Below are 20,433 nucleotides of genomic sequence, written 5' to 3' on the forward strand. Positions count from 1 at the left end.
ATTTAATGACTTTCTTTGAAGGGAAATATAACTTATGTGCAGAACACAATTATTTGTTTTCAAAGAAAACGATTTTATTTTATTTTTATTTTTTTTGGTAATTTATTAATCTTTTTTATATAAACATTACAAATAGGATTATATGCATGTGCATATGCAGAAAAATATTTTTTTTTAAATCATGCCAATATATATAAAACAGTTAAATGGAAGTTTTCAATCTAGTCATTATGTCTGAAATCAACGTTTAAGCATTATTCGAACAAGTTTGTTAAATGTTATGAAATTATCATTGTGCTATATGTTTTTATGCATGACATTTCTATATCAAGATGGTATAAGTTTAACGAGAAAACATGTCAAGGCTTTCTTGGTCAATGGAATTCGTACTTGGCTAGCAACGTCACGTGTACATCACTTATTTTTGTGTCTATCATAGCATTACTGTTTCATTATCAAATGATAACACATTGAAACTGTTACGATATAATATTTATGCTAATTTGAAATACATGAAAGCGCATCACTTAATGGAAGAAAGTCTTGTCATTTATGAAAAAATAACAATTCGAAAACTTGACAGATTTGGAGAGTTTTATAAAATATTGATCTATTGTTAAAACCCTCACCCAAACAACTCTCGTAACTGCGCAGTAAAAAATCACTTTTCACGCATTTTAGAGTGAATATCATTCATTGCTGAATTATGATTGAGAAGTTGTTAGTCTATTTATCATAAGCAAGTTTCGTGAAATTTCTGAAATCCCCTTAGGATTGTAAATGTCAGATTCAAACGTTATGAATCATGCAACGCTAAATAATAAACAGTAAACCAGATTTAAAAAAAAAAAAAAAAACTAGTATTGCATTTAAGTAAATGCTGACATTTTCAATCACAAAGTAAAGAACGGATGCGCAGTTTTAATGAAGTCAAAAGCAAATATTGTCCTTATCTTTAAATGATATTTTAGGTATGATAAATGATAAATGAAATCAGAAAAGTAGCAAAAGCAATTTATATTAAAAAGCCGAAAACATAATAAATTACGATAGTTTTAATCACATAAATATATTGATAGTATTAAAATAAAATATACATGCTTTGTAGAAAATAAACGATAGCAAAATTACAAAAGATTGTGTTTGACATTTCGTGTCATTATTTGCAGGTCACCAAATGTAGTCAATATTTAAAAGTAGGTAATATACTATATCTGAAATAAACTCAGTGGAAAAATGTTTAAGAGAGATTCTTAATAACGTTATAAATCTTGGCATGATTCAAAAGCAATCTAATTTTTTTTTTTGCAATACAATATTTAAAACATTTACGAAATACCAATGCAATGCTTCATTCCATGTATTGCACATGGTAGAACCCCTGGATTTCTATATCGATACTTTTGGAATCAAGAACTTCTTGTATACAACGTATTTTTGGATTTAGTTCTTCCTTTGTATTTGTTTCTAATACTACTGATTAGAGATTACTAATTGAAACATGTGTACAGCCAATCGAAATTTGCAATATTAAAATGATTGGTACTTATGAGGTTTTTTTATGGGGTAAGACAAAACATTCAGGAAATGAGGAAACCTTCAGAACTTTACTTCAAATTGCCAAATAAACTTCGTGTATTAATTGATGGTTCAAGTTTTGTGGTTGAGTTATTGTTAGAATTGCAAATAAAGGATGTACACGTGACCATAAATAGTCTCATTGTTTTTCTGTAGGGGGAACATGTAATGTCTTTCTTCAAGAAGGAAATTTTGAATTCCGAATTATCCACTCATTCTTTTGGTCATAATTTTGGAGAAAGTATTGGTTTTCTGGTTTAGATTAATGTGAAAGAATGCCTTCATTCAAACGTTTATTTTTAGTCATTAAGGAGTAAGACGAGACGAACTTCTGAATAATTCTAGTGTGCTTGTTTATTTTATCGTTATCCAGTTTTTTTCTCAAATAATTAGGTATTTCATCAGTTCCAATGATGTTATGCCTTGAAGTGAAAAATCCATTTTACTCATTACCTTATACTACTTATATGATCATTTACGCTTAATTAGTTGTTATTTTATGGCTCTAAGAAGATTTCATCAAACATATGATTGCAGCGACCAGAAAGCATTTTGATGAGCAGCTACAGCAACAGGTGGAATCAATAAGACAAGGTACGTATGACTTTAGATTAGAAATAACGATATTGTAAAGGTACTTTGTCGGGTATCTAAATAGCAAAATACTACGAATTTTATACTGCATTGCTGTGATGGAGTCGACATATATACACGCATGAAACAGGTATATTTTCTGATTCCAAAAACATCACATCTAATTTAGTTGAAGTAAGTAAACTTTCAACAACTTTAGGTATTAATCACAGCCCTGATCTTTTGTTCTATAACAAATTACTGACATGATAAAGCTGGAAAATCTATGCCATGATAACACTATATTTGACCACTTTTCATCGCTAATATCTAAAATGTTAATCATTGATTTTATAAGTAAAATGATGCCACCGAAGGCCACTCTCTTACCAGTGACTGGTGAATAGAATTTCTTTCAAACAGTTGGACTTCTTAATCTGTTGCATCATACATGCTTTCAATTACAACAAGCGGATTCGAATTGATAAACTCTCCATATTGCGTTATAATCTCAATGCAGACGAAATTGTATTTATTTCTTCTATATGTATTTAATGTGTTCTTCACTTTACTGACTTGAAACGTCGTATAATCCACAAGATAAATCTCTGTTCGTTATTAGTAGACTTGACGCGTTGTAGTGTGGAAAACAAATATTAAAAATGAGAAGAAATTAATTCCATGGCAACTAAAGTTGGACGTTAAGTGATGGAGTTTTCACCTATTCTTTATTCAATGATTTACATGTACTAACTTAGATATTTAAGGTTCGATTTCAAAGTAATTTTGACTCGATTAATAATTTAAAGGTCTAGGATTTTGTTTACCGTGATAAATTAAACCTTCACGCACGACACGGGAAGCTTCATAGTTTGTTACTATTAAAGAGACAAGAATCGATTTTTATACATTTGGTTTGGTTTAGTAGAAAAAAGGTTTATGCCTTAAATTGATTGCCTTCTTCTGTATTATGCAACAAATCTGTGTTATCAATATGCCAATACAAATAGTCTTATTTCGATTTAGTTTCATTTTCTTGGAATAAAGCGATTTCGCCTGTTTATTACCATACTAAAGATATCATTTTTTTGTATTTTTTTCAGTAAAGATGTACAAAACTTATACAGAATAATTAAAGACAAACTTCACAATTATGTAAAATATTTCCATGTTGCTGAAAAAGGTATCGGATTGACTCGTACAACCATTTTTAGGGCTGATGGCTGATTATTTACTGATCGCTGACGGATTGCATATCGATGATTGCTCCCCGAGATGACCGCAGTTTTTTTATGTAAATAACCCATAGTTTAATTATGTAAAGACTGGACAATTATTTTTTTCTTTAAGAAAACGACAAAGTTTAAGAAAGTTAAATTAGTAAGTTTTGGCAAAATACTTTAAAGAAAAGTTTAAAAGAAAACTGTGCATTGCGTTAACTTTTCCGAGGACTTAGAGAAATGTTTTATGAAGTACTTAGTTTAAATACCATGAATCAGCCTCTTTTAAGACATACGATCCTTCGAGTAGTTATTCGACCCCTGTAGGATTTTTTGGTCGACGGCTGCTTAGTAGCTCACTGACGAATAGTTTACCAACTTCCTGTATTCTGATAGTAAAAAGGTTTCTAACGACCTTCTTTTAACAAAAAGGCCATTGGCTTGTCGGGCAGATACGACCCATCAATCAACGAAAGATACACAGACTTTTGTTGTATTTCTACATGAATGTAAGGTAAATATTATTTCTACACTATCTTAGGCATCTCATAACTATCAAAATGTGCATTTTATAGGCTTTCGAAATGTAAACAATATTTTAACTATCAACTACTAGCAGTTGACTACACTTTGGAGTCCTAAGGTTATGTTCTCGTAATTCGAAATTTGCAAAATAATTTAATATTACATGTATTTGGTAGATCGAAGCGGTTTCATACAATTTCCCTTATTAACTGATAGTCTTCGATTACTTCAAATACCTGTCTCTAAACCATTAAAAGTCAATATCGACTTTCTTAATACGAAACTCCTTATTTATCTACGTAGCTATTTTATATGCACTTTAAAAATATTCCATACTTCCTTTTATGATGTTTAATATCATCAAAGAGCAAGTTGAAAAACTACAAGAAATCCTTTGAGGTTTTTTATCCAATCAAAACTGAATTCCATATTTTAAATGAATGTTTATGAAACACAATTTGATGTTTAAGTGTTGACTTATATCTCCAAGAGTTTCTTGAAAGTTGACAATCTTCTATAAAATTCAGAACCATCTGTTATGACGATAGAATATATCAACTTTGCTTAGCAAACAAAGGACTTGATGTTTTTTTCGATGACTTGAGGCCACCTTATCTTCACGTTCTCTACATTCACTGATAGTGATGGATTATGAGGCTTATTTGTTGTACGAGATTCATTAATAATCATAGCCTTTAGGGCATTTAATCAATTTTATCAAATAATCGAGAAAACGAACGTCTGATATTTCAATGATACATTTTGACGAGCTTTAGTAATAGGTTCACCTAAAGGGTAAAAATTGAGAGCTCCATGGAGAAAGAAATGTGTATGTGCAATTTTTTTAAAGACAATAAAGGTACATTTTCTACCCTGCCGATTATATTTTTGGAGCGGCCATCTTCTCATTCAAACTCTAACGTTTTCTTAAAGAATTCACAAGAATTCAATCCATGTCCTCTTGCCTATTACAATGTTTTGTACGAAATCGGATATCTTACTGCAATATTTTCTATTTTGCATTGTTGGGTCATGTATAAAATATAATGTACATAGGTTTCAAGGAATAATCCTTGGGAACTGCAGAACTCGCCTAGATGAAATTAAATTGAAACAATTCCTTATTGTATTGGTTTGCCGTTTTATAACTAATATGACAATAATTAGTCTTATTCCACAGTCAACTGATGTTAATATAGACAACATAATCCATCAATCTATATTTTAGTTTATAAGCTGACTTTGCACATGAATGTCATCCAAAATTAGCTCCTAATAAGGTTATTATGACTATTGCAAATAGCGATAAATACATTTAAAGAACTAGAAATTGCATTATAATTATTTGAATCAATATTTTTGCCTTGACATCTTTAGCTTTCAGGTATTAAAGTGAAAAAAAAAATACCATAAGTAACTGGTTCATCAAACTTTTTCTGCAGTTGTACTTTCCTTTGCTAGAGCAAGGCGCAGAAAGTACTGTACAAAGAAGCTTTTACAGTGGTTAATGAACACGAGGATTAATGTATAAGTCATTTTAAATCTGTTTTCAATATCTCTATGCTTCCGAAACATGATACATGTTGTATAGGCGGAGGCTTAAATTTTACGGATAGTTATCCTAATCATTTGCTTTCACGTAACCTTAATAGCAGTGCGAAAATGACATTGCAATTTCTCAGTATCATTTGCCAGGTTTAGTAAATGGTTATCTAGTCCATTTTGTTTTTTAAGCAATGCCATTGTCGTTCAGCTGTTTTTTTCACCACTAACATACTATCAAACTGTCAAACCATAACAAGTTGAGGATATATCGACTAATTTTCTTGAATCAAGAAAATAACTAAAGGTAACTTTGTATTCCTACGATAAAATATGAAACACCCTGTCAATCTTTATAAAATAACTTATGTCAAATGAACATTTCCAAAAATTTGTATAATGGGCTACAGTTGTGTTTTCTTCAGATAAACAATATCAAGTTTGAACTTAATAACTAAACTGATAAAAAAGAAAAAAAATGTGCATTTAATATCTTTAATAAAACCAAGACTTCTATTTTAATGCGTATAAACAACAAAGCATCAAACATTAAATACCATGTAGTCAACATACAATTCCTGTATGGCAGTGCTATTATACAAACATACCCACATATCCATTTCCGTTTTTCACTTCCGTTTTCGATATTCCATGCGTTTGTGACGTATTTCCGTGTTTTTGTGAAATATGCACGTATTTACTAATGTAACCCAATTTCAATTATATTTCTGTTTCAATGAAACGGAAGTTAATTATGAGAAATTTTATTTACTGTGAATCTTAGCAACGTAACTAATTTTCTAAAACTGTTTCCCCAACACACCAACAGACCAGCTACTGGTCTTTCATGCGTTATGAAACAATGCTAGATTAGCTATAAAATTAATGAAATAATATTAAAATTATTCCAAATATACATTAACATTATTGTTATTCTCTGATAAATTAAAAAGTACTTCGGCCTTCCTAATACGTTTAGGGAAGACAATGTATTTTGCAGTTATTGTTATTAAAAATGGGTTTTTGTATGAATTAATCACAAAATCCCTCTAGTTAATATAATCTTCTGATCGTTTAAAGAATAGAGTACATAACTAAGTAACAATGTTATTATGTAATTTCACAGAATAACGATTACGTGTAGGTAGATAAATAATGCAAATTAGGATCTTTGGATTTATATGTGTGTGCTTAATTAAAAGGAGAATAATGTTGTATCTGTTAAAGATTGACAACCTTCCTGAAATATGGTTCGGTGAGTTTTAGTTGAAATGAATGTTTTATGGGCGTGACTAATATTTCAAGCCCTAAAGAGCGTTTGTGGGGTGAATGACATATGCGCTGCTATTATAATTTTCATCATCACACATTTATTATTTTTAAATTGTTTTGATGAAGAGATCAGAAAATTAGTGGTGGATGCTAATAGTTTCTTAAAATGTTGAAATTGACTGTTCGTAAAATCACACTTCCACCTACCCTTTGTTAGCATGTGCATCGTTATTAAAAAAAATACTAGTATGAAATATAATATTTTATTCTATAAATTATGAAAAAAATAATTGACAAACAGAAGAGGTATATATTGACATTGATAAATTGAATAAAAAAAATAAAATATCTTGAAAATTAATTTTAATTAAATGTAATTTACCTACAAGGAAAAAGTGGTTCGTAGTACAAAAAAAAACAACACACACACACACACACACACACACACACACACACACACAAACCCCTAAAAACCGATTTTTTCATTTATCTACATGTCCATTTTTAATGTAACTAAATTTATTCTTGAATACAGGTTTGGATATTTGTGGAAAACAATTCTATTTAATCAACCAAATGAAAAACGAAAAATCTTAATAATTGCGAATTTTATTTAAAATCTAAATTGATATAAGTGCACCAATCGAATGAACAACAACAAAAAAAAAAGAAAAAAAAAAAAAAAAAAAAAACGTTTGTAACGATTTATGAATTAGAACGATGCCACGAATTGCGTCTTGATATTTATAAAGATTGCTCCTTAATTCAGTAATGTTGCTCTAAATACATTTTTTACTATATTTCCTGATGTATCCCGATTAACCACCAGTAATGCCAAGCAAAGAATAACAAATATGTAATGTGCGTAAACAAAGTGAAAACGAAGAATTCTAGGAGCAGTACATTTTTTCGTTGCTCTATAGACAATAAAACCTTTTCATCCAATCGCACTCAGTTGCCATGTGCCCGTTTCTGATTCCTTAGAGAAATCAATGGCTTATTGACACCATTTCATGATAGAAAGAATTATCATATCAAGAACAAAAACAAGCACTGTATTCAGAGAAACTTCAAAGGAACTAGTATAAAACGTTGTCATCCAAATATGCTGTTTAGTAGCTAGGAACATGTTCCTCCTCTTTTCTTATCGCAAACTGAAGGTAACTCCTTTGCTGAGCATTGAAACTTAATTAGCACGAATTGATAAGAATAGTAAAGCAATGATTTCTGAAATGTCACCATGGATAGTTTTAATTCATGAATGATGAAATATAAGTTTTGATATGGAGACAAAAGATGATAAAATGCTTAGCCTAGTAATACTATTGTCACTGATCAAAAACATAAGTTACTGACAATTTCATTAGCGAAAGGGTGGGGACAGGGTTGGGAATGGGATCTTCTTGAAAAAAAAAATGTTCCAAATTAAGAATCTTTCATTGAAAAAATAAAAATAATAATTCTTTGTTTTCCTCATTACTTAACAATGCTTATTTTCAAAGACATGTAAAAATATTGATTTCGGTTTTAGCTGAAATATGAATAAAAAATTCTTATCCGACAGCAAATTCATCAAAGGTTAAAAATGTTCGGTGCCTTCGAACTTAGACAAATAGTTCTTTGAAAAAAATCGAGTTTAAACATTTTCAAGTTTCCAGATGGTCAAAATAGGAGAGACAGTCAAATTAGTGCCATTTGAAATATCTTTGGTTTTGCGTTTTGTCATTTTCGATGGTCACCAAGCATCTTCTATTATTCCATATTAACATACGAACTTTCCATTTGTGAACGCCAGGTCTCCATTTGATTAAAATCAACACTAGAATATAATCCTTTCAGGAAAGTGTGGTGTATCAGTTTAAATGATGTAGATGTTGGAAAAGGACCAGAATCAAACGAACAATTTCTAGGTTTACATCTAAAACCAAATACATCATTTTTGTAACAGGTTCCATTACACGAGACAAGCTTCTGATACTAAATCAGTCAGTGATCAGGTAGGAATCAGTCAGTGTTTACTTCATAAGGTGACATATTTGTGTTCACACATATCTATGGTGTTAAACTGGTAAATAGGAACAATTGCTACTGATAAAGAGAAACATGACTTTGATGTCTTTTATTAACAGATACAAATAAGGTGGTGTGTTGTATTGTTCTGGAAGTCAATTATTTTTCTGCCATTAGTGTACAATGTCTTTCCATATCAGGAATGTACTATTATGATAAACACAATTTAGATATATCACGCGGAGCATCGACAGATTTTCCCTAAATTCTGAAGACTGATAAATAAGAACTAATTTTCGTGGAAAACGAATAATTTGCTTCATAACCAAAAAAAAAAAAAAAAAAAAACTGAATAAAATTAATGATTCTTTCAAATATTAAGCATGACACTGTAATGTTGAATTTAAACAGTGATTTAGAACATTGAGAAACATGTAGTAAAATGAAAACAAGGTTACTAATACTACTCTCTTTTCTAAGTGCGATAGAGAATATTATTTGATAAAACCTTAGTTTTTAGATTCTTTTTAAACACGCAGCTACAATTTCGGATAAAGAAATTAACACAAAACGAACATTGAATTCATAAAAAAGAAAAAAATGTGCTTTCCGACAATATCAAAAAGCAGAATTGTGTGCGTTTTAAACATTTACATGTTCACTTTTGTAATTTATTTCCGAAAAAGTTGGTTTTACAGCTTTATCAAAACGACCAAAGTTCTTCGCAGTTTTGTACGGTATTTATGTAAGTACACAAGTTAAACACATTATCACTTTCCAACAAGTCTTGGCGCGTTATAACATTTAGAAAGTTTCAGACAAATAATGTCTTACTATCACTAATAAAAGTTGCCCTTAGCAATTGTCGGGCTTTTATAGTGCCCAACTCACGTGTAAAATATACATGTATAAGGAATGAAATAATAATAAAAAAAATTATCATGTGACGCTTGTGTATGAGTTTTCCAGGTTTTTTAAACCATATATAGTGTGACCGAAATATACATTCTAAAACCTCGTTCAAATGACGTTTATTTCCAGTTGAAACAGTTGTTGCTATAGTAATATGTTTTTTGTCTTCGTGAGTTTTTACTATTTGGTTTTGGACGCATGTATTTGTAAGCGTTAAAATTAGTTTGCTTCGAAGAAATTAAACTAGTAGCAAGTAATAGCGTCCATCCAGTAACTGTCAAGTTAATTTGAGGTTCATATTTTTATTGAATAATTAGCTTATAGAATCCATAAAAATCCTATTAAAATATTTGATTACTTTACTTGAATGACGCAAAATAGATGGTTCTAATTAAAACTATAATGCAATTCTAAAATTAAATACAACCAGTAAACATGTGTTTAGAGTGCATTTTTTTGGCAATCATATGCAGTATACATGTAGTAACTAAAATATTAACTCTTGAGCTGGTATTATATAAAACTAAACATGTAAAACAATTTCATTTTGCTGATATTTAATCCACGCCTATCGATCATTCTTGATTTATGATTTATAACAAACACGTTGAACATACAACATTAGGTTATACAAAAACGACGATTTGTAGATAAATCTCTGCTTAGAACAAACATGGTATTTAATGAAATATGTACAAGTAAAACTGTTAATAATTACCTTTTCCGATTTTCCATTTATGTCAAGATAAACTGTTTTAGTACTCTCAATAGACGATCCGTTCCCCATAGTTTAAACAACAGAAAGTCTCCACAATATTGTAATTTTGAAATCTACATTGTCATCAATACTTTACCATTTCCATATCAATACTTGAATCTGACTTCACGTTAAAAAAAATCGTTGCAACTATGTAATAATTCTCAGAGAATATTGTTGATGTTGTCACCTAGGCAACTTGCGATGCGTTTGATTGTCATAGAAACGGAGCACGACAATTATCCCCTTATTCCGGCATGTTAGAAGTGACCAATCACCTTCAGCAAGAATAAGTGTAAGATTGTAGATTAATCAATATGCTCCGTCGATAGTGGTAATTAGACATACCGCAATTTGATGTAAATTCATAATATGTCCATCGATTCCTGAGATCAACTAACAAATTGTTTTTCGCAGATAAGGGAAAATTCAAGGTGCTGACAAAAGTATTGTAAAAAAGATACAACAGTGTTCACATGAGTATACAGCTAATTTGTGTCTAGTTTGACACGATGTCTATACAGCTGGCACAACAAGCACGGAAATATACTTTTACGCACTGTTTATTGTATTGTTTGTTTTGTTTATCTTGGTTTATTTATGTTTTTCGTCGAAAATATGTATGATTCCCGATGTTAATTAAATACACAGTTAAGTGCAGAACAGTCGCCGGTCTATAAAATTGACACCCTTTTTGTGGTGTATAACCTAAAAATGTTCAAGCATAACGGGGCCATTTGTTCATTAGCTGCAATAAACAAACGTTTTAGGACAATAACAAATCTTAGTTTAAACCTTATTTTCTTAACAAATTGAAACATGGAAGCAAAGTAATACAAAACGTGGCTTTCATATTTGAAGCAGATGGTGGTTGGGATCCATATTTCCTTTTTTTTCGAAAACACATGATTTAAGAAGAATCATAAAAAATTAAAACATGGTTAACATGAACTTAATGCAACTTTTGTAGAGTAGTCTTATGTTAAGATCTTAAAGTTTTAAGTTGATCAAAGATTATCAACAACAGAACAATTTGACTAAAATTGGCGTCCAGTAGCAATTTCTAACTTTAGAAAGGGTACACAAAAGAACTAGACATTCTATAATGTATTCTCTTGGAGCACTAACTCAGTTATGAATCAAAAACTGACGTCATCGGAATATATTGAAACCGAAAATTGTGGCTAGACAAAAGCTACGAAATGAATGTCTCCGTAATATTTAAGACAATCGGTATCCTGGGTCTCCTTGCTTTTAATGTACAATGTTTTAATTGAAGAAAATAACAATAAAAGAAACAAGACATTTTGCAGGACAACATATAAAATTCAAGGACAAAATGGCTAGAAATTGTTTTGAAGGTAAAACTTGACAAAGTATAAAAGTTAAATAAATTGTACAAATAGCTATTCATAATCTTTTATTTTTCGCCAAGACGACCGACACATCAGGATACAAAAACTGTTTCAAATAATGATGCTTCTTTTCGTTCTCTATTATAGTTTAGGACCAGTAAAATTATAATACGTGTAAATACTACGCAAACACGGGGCTTAATCGGTTTGCATGGTCTGGCCACATTATTCTTTTTAAAGTGAATAATAAATAATAAAAAAAAAATAAAAAAATGCACACTTCGGAATAAAAAAAAACTACTTAATATTTTTGTTGACATGTTTTACCTGTTAATAGTGTTTAAACTATCAAAACGTTTTTTTCAATGGGACCTCTGATCCCGATGTATAATTGATTAGCTGTGAAGTTTTGTACGGATTATTTATTTTTCGACTACTAGTAAATGTTTATTTCTTATTATAGGCAATCCTTCTTATTTGAGAAACACTTATAAAGACCTGTATCAACCTAAAATTATATTCAATGAAGTATTCCAGATGTTCCATTTTTAGCTGGAAATTGTTTTCCGTTCAAGAAGCTATTCCAAAATATTCAATTAAAACACATTGCAATTATATAGCTATATTATAATTTTAATTCTATTGATAACAGAATTGAAAACGTAAATGTCACAACATATAAAAAAGACAAAATATTTGGGACATATTTGTTCCCAGACAATGATTTTAACACATGCAGTAATAAACAGATTGGGATATGAAAATTGCTATCAGCACTTGAAAAAAAAAAATGAACCCTCAAGTACATCCAGGTTCAAAGTCCCAGTAACTATTTGTTGATTGAAAATTGTTCCGATTGAGACTTCAAATAACTGAAACATGGTCATTGCTTTTATACGCCTGCTATGATATACGACCCTAAATCTGCGCACTGAATAATTAGATCTAGTCAATTTAAGTGTTTATCTATTGATGCACCTTCCTTTACTTGCCTTAAGTGTAACGACAACTAATAAAGAGAAAGCAAAACGGCTTAGTTTCTTTTGAAATACGATAATTTTTTCGATGTACGTGTTCAGCTGAAAGTCTTTTGGTCAGAATAAATACCCAATAGACACGTATTCGACCAGACAAAGATTAATCTGCATTGATAAAGAACTAATAATGCGAGATTTGTTTATTAAGTTTGTGGTCGTATATGCATCAGATTAAAAATAACTACCACTGTTATTCATTGACTTATCATGATATATAAAGCAGGAAATAAAATTGGAAAAATACAATGTCAATTTTAGTCACCTAGTACAGCTAAATGAAAGAAAAGCATTTTTAAAGAAGACCGAGCCGATGCCCCGAAATATTATTTTCAAAAAACTTATTGGTTAATTATGCAAGACAAGAGAAATCTATGGATCAGAAGATGTCATATAAGTAAAAAAAGAATTGGTGAGAATGTTTTAAGGTATTGAAATTCAATAACATTAAGGATAAATGGAATACACTGACATTTTTAAAGGGAGATAACCATTATTTTTCAACACAATCTATTGTAATATCCATCTCAAATAGCTTTTACTTGAATGTTTCATATCAGTATAAAATCCATGAATAAAATGCCTTGACCTACATTATATCAATAATTAAAAAAAAAACATATTTGAATTTTTACAACAAAATTACTTGATTCAATTTTGGCATTATTCTAAGCGGTTATCTACTACATGTATTTTAGGTACAATATGGCGTTTTTCCTCAATTGCGATTTAACGTCTATCGTGCAAAATGTTTGAAAAAAGAGCAATATCAATCATTTTACATATTTTTTATCCCGAGTGCTAATAATTTCAGAATTTCAAAATACAAGTTTGGCATCATACCATAGGGTAAATCGAAAATATCAGAACTCTAATATGCCATTCATTACAAGACAACATCGAAGAGGGATTATAACACAATTTCCGAACTGACAAAATCTAGGCAATAATAAAAAGAATGTAAAAAGGAAAGGCAGTACAACAAATGGCAATATCAGGGTTAAAACCGGAAAGGTGGGAACAACCACAATGATCCTGACTTGGTACAGGCATTTCCAATATGTAAGGTGGGTTAAACCAATAAACTTCCAGCTTCCAATACAGCTCATTATTTCCGGTATAGTTCAATACAAATGGGCAGCATCAAATTGCCACCAGCCAAAATCAGTAAAATCAGTAGTCAAAACAGTGTGGAAGAAATGAACAATAAATAAGTGAACATAGAATATAAGAACGTTTAATATTTCATGCGTCTGTTTTTCATTACCGTATATCAAATGGGAATATTGGCAATATTCATCTATTTTTCGTCAGAAATCTATTCAAGTAAAAAGTAAAATTTTAGATATTAGTTCGTTCTTTTGATTTTCGTTAGAATCGTAGTTCTCTTGATTACTCCATTATACTATTTGTGAAAAAATTATGAAAATTAGTTTATTAATATCTTTCAAATATTGTTTTTGAAAAATTGTGATTTTTGCATAGAAACAAAGGGAAAATTACAAGTGACCGAATAGTTTAGGCACGTCTCTGTAATTACACAATATAGATAATAGAAAAATTATTAACATACACAAATTAAAAATAATAAAAACCAAATTAAAATATCTACATACAGGGCTGAGTATCATCAATCTGGTCCCAAAAATTAATTCCATTAACTTCTTGTTAATTCAATTCTAAGATATTGAATTGATTGGTTAAATTGGACCAAATATTTCATTAATCTATGAAATAGGTCCATATTTTCCCTAAAGGAACTAGAATTTCCGTTGTTTGAAATTTTAGACTTTTCGTAAAAAAAACCCAGAAAACTATATTCACACTCCAAAACAAAAAAAAAAGAAAACATATTTCAGCATATACCAAATAATGTTATAATGTATGTATGGTCTAAATATGAAGTTGTTTTTGCTATGTGCGGTCACCTTTATTACCCAAAATATGACCAGAAGGTGGTAAAAAAAGTGTTAAAACAACAAATAATCGATCATAATTATGAGCATATCTTCGTGTAGTACCAGCATCACCGATTTATCCTAACGATTGATTCCACGATCATTTATTACTTTATGGATACACTCCATTTGTTGTAGTCAGGGACTTTAAGTATCAATTAAACGGATAATTATTGTGTTAAATCTGATGTTTTCGTTCTCACGTTCTTGTGTTCTTTCAGACTATCATGATTCTTTCCGTTTTGTGAATTTTGTTGTATAATGATGAGTATTTTTTTTTCAAGTAATGGTTTTCTTTGAACCATTGTTTATCCGCGTGACATAAACAACGGATCACATTTCCCCTGCTAAACCTCGTTTTTTGTTGCACAAATGCGTTCATTTACCATCGAACAAAGCTTATTTCGCTAATTTTATTTGTATTTTCTTTATTCAGTATCATCTTCATGTGGTAGAATAATTTTGCATTCTGTTAAATTGTAGGGTTGTCGAGTTCGACAAAATATTTATAGTATAAGATTGAATTAAAGGTAGCTAGCTGTTCTTCAACTAATTCTTGCATCAAAATTACAATTTGTTAGACAATTATAGTGACAATTATAGTATTGGTTATGATAATTGCAACACCAGTTCAGAACTTCAGGTCTGACATTCACTACTATGTTTTTTTCAATACTTTCACATTTGTGTACTTGAACAAGTTGGCCATATTCACTATGTTGTGAATAGCAATTCTGAGTGGTTTTACTTCCACCACTCGAGCGACATGAAAAATAAAAGGTGACAAAAAAGCAGAAAAATACGAGTTGAAAATACTAGCTTAACATTGAAGATACAAAAAATTAAGATAAAAAAGGTCAGAAGAATTTCATTGTGACAACAATTGACATTGGTTTGTCTTCGTTATAGCCTCTTAATGTACAGGAAAATTATATGTCTGAATAAGTATTCTCATTGTGAAGTCGATTAAAATTAATTAATTTAAGTTGCAGAGAATCCATACGTCTAAGGAGGAATTTCGATAAAGAGGACAATCGACGTTGTTCGTCTTTATGATGTCCTCAAGACGATGTCGTCATTGTTTACGGGAGAACTGATATGTCTGATTGATGTAATATATCTCTAAACCGGTTGTTACACAGGCTATTAGGAATAAGAAAATCCATTTGTTAAAATTTTATGAGTGGTTCAGCCGACGACCAAACGTACCTACGGAACTAAAACGTATACACCATCTATATATATGGGCAAAAATACAGAATCGTTAACAATATGTCAATTCAGATACGTCAAAAATACCAATGCATGGCCAGAACTTGAAAACATGATACTAAGACCATCTACATTATGGAAGAGGATATCCGCCGTAAGTATGTTCACGCGTTTCTTTTAACTTTGTTACTTGCTCATTTGTTCTCTGTATTTTCTTTCTCTGTTAATCGAAGATTGTTTAAATGTTAATTCGTGAAATGCATTTTTTAGCACTGCAACTTGCAGATTGTACGTATCTCTCTTTTTCTGTAACATATTTCCTTTACATTGCTACAATTATTAATTTGTAAAACACTTCTTCTAACCTTTACAGTCGTAGTTTTCCAATGTCTTTCTTTGTTGAAAGTCTTAATTCAGTGATTGATACAGATTATATATAAATTAAAACATGTTTCCTTAAAAATCGACACGATCGACACGGTTACAAAGTACGCACTAACATTTGACAAAATGAAGAATAAACATTTTACTAATGAGTGATTTTTCACCGGAAGATCGAGGGGTTGGTATAAAAACAGGACAAGCATTTTCCGGTACATTTTTGGCTATAACTTTTGTTTTATTTAATGGCATTAAAAAATTAAAAGGATTTTAAAAGAAGAATAAAAGTGCTTTTAAATCAAAGTTTTTTGGAAAATGTCGAATAATAAAGCGAAAATCTTGACAGGACGAACTTTTGCTGACAAGAAATGACGCGATGACATATTGATGAATTAAGTTCATTATTCATAAAATGTGTCTTGTTTGACAAATAATGTTTACTTATTCTTAAAGCTTATACTAATAGGTATATTTCGATATAAAAATTATTTCATTTTGAGTCAGTTAAAGTAGAAAACTTTTGACAGGACGGACTTGTTCTGTGATACGTGATTTGTATCGTTTTTTTTTACGGGTGTACGGTAAGAAAACATCAAACATCTGGATTTTAATTAATGTCTGTCACAAATCCTTAACATATTCTTAAAGCTTAAACTTGGTATATTTTGATGTACGGTGTATATGTTTTTGAAACATGATTAGAAATCAGTTCAGAATTCCAAAGGACGAACTTTTTCTAACAGAAAATTTTCAATTTGATATAGGATGTGGGAACAAAAAATGTTATTTTTTTCTCTAAGTGATAAATTTCTGTCAAAAATGTTTTCCATTCGCTAAGCTTTTATTAAACGGCATATTTTGATATAAAAAGTATTTAATTTAAGAAAGGTAAAGGGAAATATCTTGACAGGACGGACTCATTCTCTTCCGTGATTTGTGAATTTTTTTACGGGGGTATGGTAACAAAACAAAATATTTGAAATTTACTGAAGTCTGTCAAAAATATTTATCGGATTCTTAAAGCTGTTAATTAGTGCTTTATTTTGATATATAGATATTTGACATTAATTTAGAGATAAATCCAAAATCTTTTCGGGGTGAAAAATCTTCATTTCTCGACATAATTAGACATATGACATTAATATACATATATGCATTCCTTTCTGTTATTGAGTTAATTTGTGTTACCAAGTGACATCATGTTATTAAAGATTAACCGAATATAAACATTGTCTATTAATAATGTCTGGTGTGATTGTTTGATGTATATTTAAGTTGGGCTGTCTTTAGTTCTATACCGTGTTTTTTTCAGGTTCTCCATCAATTATATAAAGTCTAGAGTATTTAATTAATGTGAAAGAATATTCCGATTGTTTTCCTTGTAACATAGGTGTCAGACAAGGAGAAAACTTGTCACCTATACTCTTTTCAATACATGTCAATGATTTAGAAGACTTTTCCAAGAACCGAAACATTCATGGACTGAATTTTTTAACAGAAGAAATTGAAACTGAACTCTCTCATTTTTAAAATCTTTTCACTATATTATATGCTGACGACACGGATTTACTATCAGAATCAGAATCCGATCTACAAAAACAACTTGATGCACTTTATGACTATTGCACATTGTGGAAACTTAAAGTTAATGTTAGCAGAAGTAAATTTGTTGGTTTTTTTTTTCAAAAGGCAACTGTCTAAAAAAAAACTAAGTTTTAAGTACAATGTACAATGACGCATCTCTTGATACGATTGAAAGTTTCAACTATTTAGGAATATTGTTATCAAGAACAGGTAGCTTTTCAAAAGCAAAAAGCGAAAAAGACAAACGTAGAAAAGGCAAATCGAGCCATGTACGATGTTTTATGTAAATGCAGATTACACAACTTATTCCTGGAATGCCAGTTAGATTTATTTGACCGAGTTATACGACCTATTCTAATATACGGTTGCGAAGTTTGGGGCATTGAACATAATACTGTTATAGAAAGGATGCATCTAAAATTGTGTAAGACCCTAATGCATGTCAAAAAGTCAATCCCAGATTTTATGGTTTACGGGGAACTAGGCAGATATCCATTGGAAATAAAAATTAAACTGAGGGTCATTAACTTTCCGCTTAAATTAGTTACTGGAAAATCTGAAAAGCTACCTGCAATTTTGCTCTTAAAACAATGGCGATAGAATATTCTGGATAAAAAAGGTTAAATCAATACTGGATGAGTGAGTTTTGTCTTTTGTATGGAACGAACAACACGAACATAATGAATCTTGGATATTTTTGACAATGGTTTTCCTTTACCATCAATTTCTAAGTGTAGGTCAAGATATGAAGCTGACCTTACAGTGTCTGTAGTATCCTTTATCTCAAGTTCTTTGGAGTAGATGTAATGTTTCAAATCCCCGAAATTAGGATTGTTTAAAAATAATACGCCATCTATATAGCGAAAACTGAGATTAAAGGATCTAGCCAAACGGTATTCTTTCTTTCGGATCAGATCAGCTATAAAGTCAGCCTCATAAGAGTGAAGGAATAGGTTAGCAAGTAAAGGAACACAATTTGTTCCCATTGGAATGCCGACCGTTCGTTGGAAAACACGTCCACCACACTGAACAAATATGTTGATAAAAAATTCCAGCATTTTGTAAATATCTTCTTCTGTATATTTGGAAGATGGTTTGGAAATATTTCTTACAAAGTATGAGGAATCTCTACCGAGGAAACGTGTTTTAATTTATATATAATCTGTATCTGAAAGATATTGGAAAACTACGACTTTCATGGTTAGAAGAAGTATCTTATAAATTAATAATTGTAGAAATGTAAAAGAAAGATGTTACACAAAAAAAAAACGATATTAAGCAAAGAAAAATACGTACAAACTTCAAGTTACAATGCTAAAAATGTATTTCACTAATTAACATTTGAACAATCTTCGAAAGAAAATACAGAGGACTAATGAACAAGTAACAAAGTTAAAAGAAACGCGTTAACATATTTATGGCGGATATCCCCTTCCATTCTACATAACAATGTAGCGACCCGAATATTAGATTCCACATGAAAATTGAATATAATGAAAATAAGATTTTGTAACACACACACACACACAAAAAAAAAAATCTATTACCACATATTTCCCATTGTTGATTCACTTTATATACAGAAAACATCTCCCAAGTTATAAATTAGCGACAATTATCACCTTTTAGTTGGATTGTGTATTACTGTGACAACAGAAGAAATATTTGTTCCTTTCCCGGAAGAAACAGGAAGCAGCTCCGTTGTCCGTGGTATCATTGACATAGACGCTTTTATAATAACAAAACAAGCAAGGTTTTATTTAACAATGAAGATGAAAAAAGGAAAACAAAGTTTAAAATGAGGGTACTCTCTACGAACTATTACTAAATAAACATTGATTAAAACTGTGAACAGCGTCATGTTTTTTTTTTATATATTCTGAGAGTAGTTACACTGTGACGAGAGTAAGATAAGAAAACGTATTTAAAGTAGGACCAAATAGATAAATGACGAACAAGATAAACAATTAAACACAATGTAAATATAAAACATAATAATAAATAATATAATAATAATAATAATAATAATAATAATAATAATAATAATAAAACACATTTATATAACGCATTATCTAAAAATACTCTTAAGTGCTTTACATCATGCTAAAAACAGAAATATAAAAAGTGAAACACAGATACAACCTTTACACATTAAAACAAAATTAAGCACTAAAGAAACTCATAAAAAATACATTTATTTATGTAAATCATGATCAACAGCAATGCATACAATGATTAAAATATAATACCACAATATAAGATGATATAAGCATAAAAGCACTCCTTAAAAGCATAAAAGTAAAACCACACATATACGAAACCCTGGGAATTTACACACAAAACTAATACAATTTACCACATCAATTCAGATAAAAAGAGTACAGTACATAACACATTGTAAGATTGCCGCAAAGAGTGAATTTTTTTAAATCTCATTTAAAGCATTCAAGTTTTTTTTGAGAGTTTCTGAGCTCGTTAGGCAAATTGTTCCATAGTGTTGCTGCCGCCTTGTCGAATCTG

General features: G+C 30.2%; 1 protein-coding gene across 5 annotated transcripts in view; it reads right to left on the bottom strand.

The window, feature by feature from the left end:
- The window catches only part of LOC148617326 (high affinity cGMP-specific 3',5'-cyclic phosphodiesterase 9A-like), a 36,855-nt gene extending 25,978 nt beyond the window's left edge, over positions 1-10,877 (bottom strand). For 3 of the 5 annotated variants that reach the window (XM_088584956.1, XM_088584955.1, XM_088584954.1), the window contains exon 1: positions 10,351-10,876. In XM_088584956.1, coding sequence (XP_088441082.1) covers positions 10,351-10,419 — 69 coding nt within the window. In that variant the 5' untranslated portion in view covers positions 10,420-10,876. Of the gene's footprint in view, positions 1-10,350 lie in introns of all 5 variants that reach the window. The other 2 variants (XM_088584953.1, XM_088584958.1) reach the window with 2 other exon arrangements.
- Positions 10,878-20,433: the final 9,556 nt, after the last annotated feature.

The sequence above is a fragment of the Perna viridis genome, chromosome 5 (genome assembly GCF_037379345.1).
Source record: "Perna viridis isolate PV_CMFRI_1.1 ecotype Kerala chromosome 5, ASM3737934v1, whole genome shotgun sequence".
Taxonomy (NCBI): domain Eukaryota; kingdom Metazoa; phylum Mollusca; class Bivalvia; order Mytilida; family Mytilidae; genus Perna; species Perna viridis.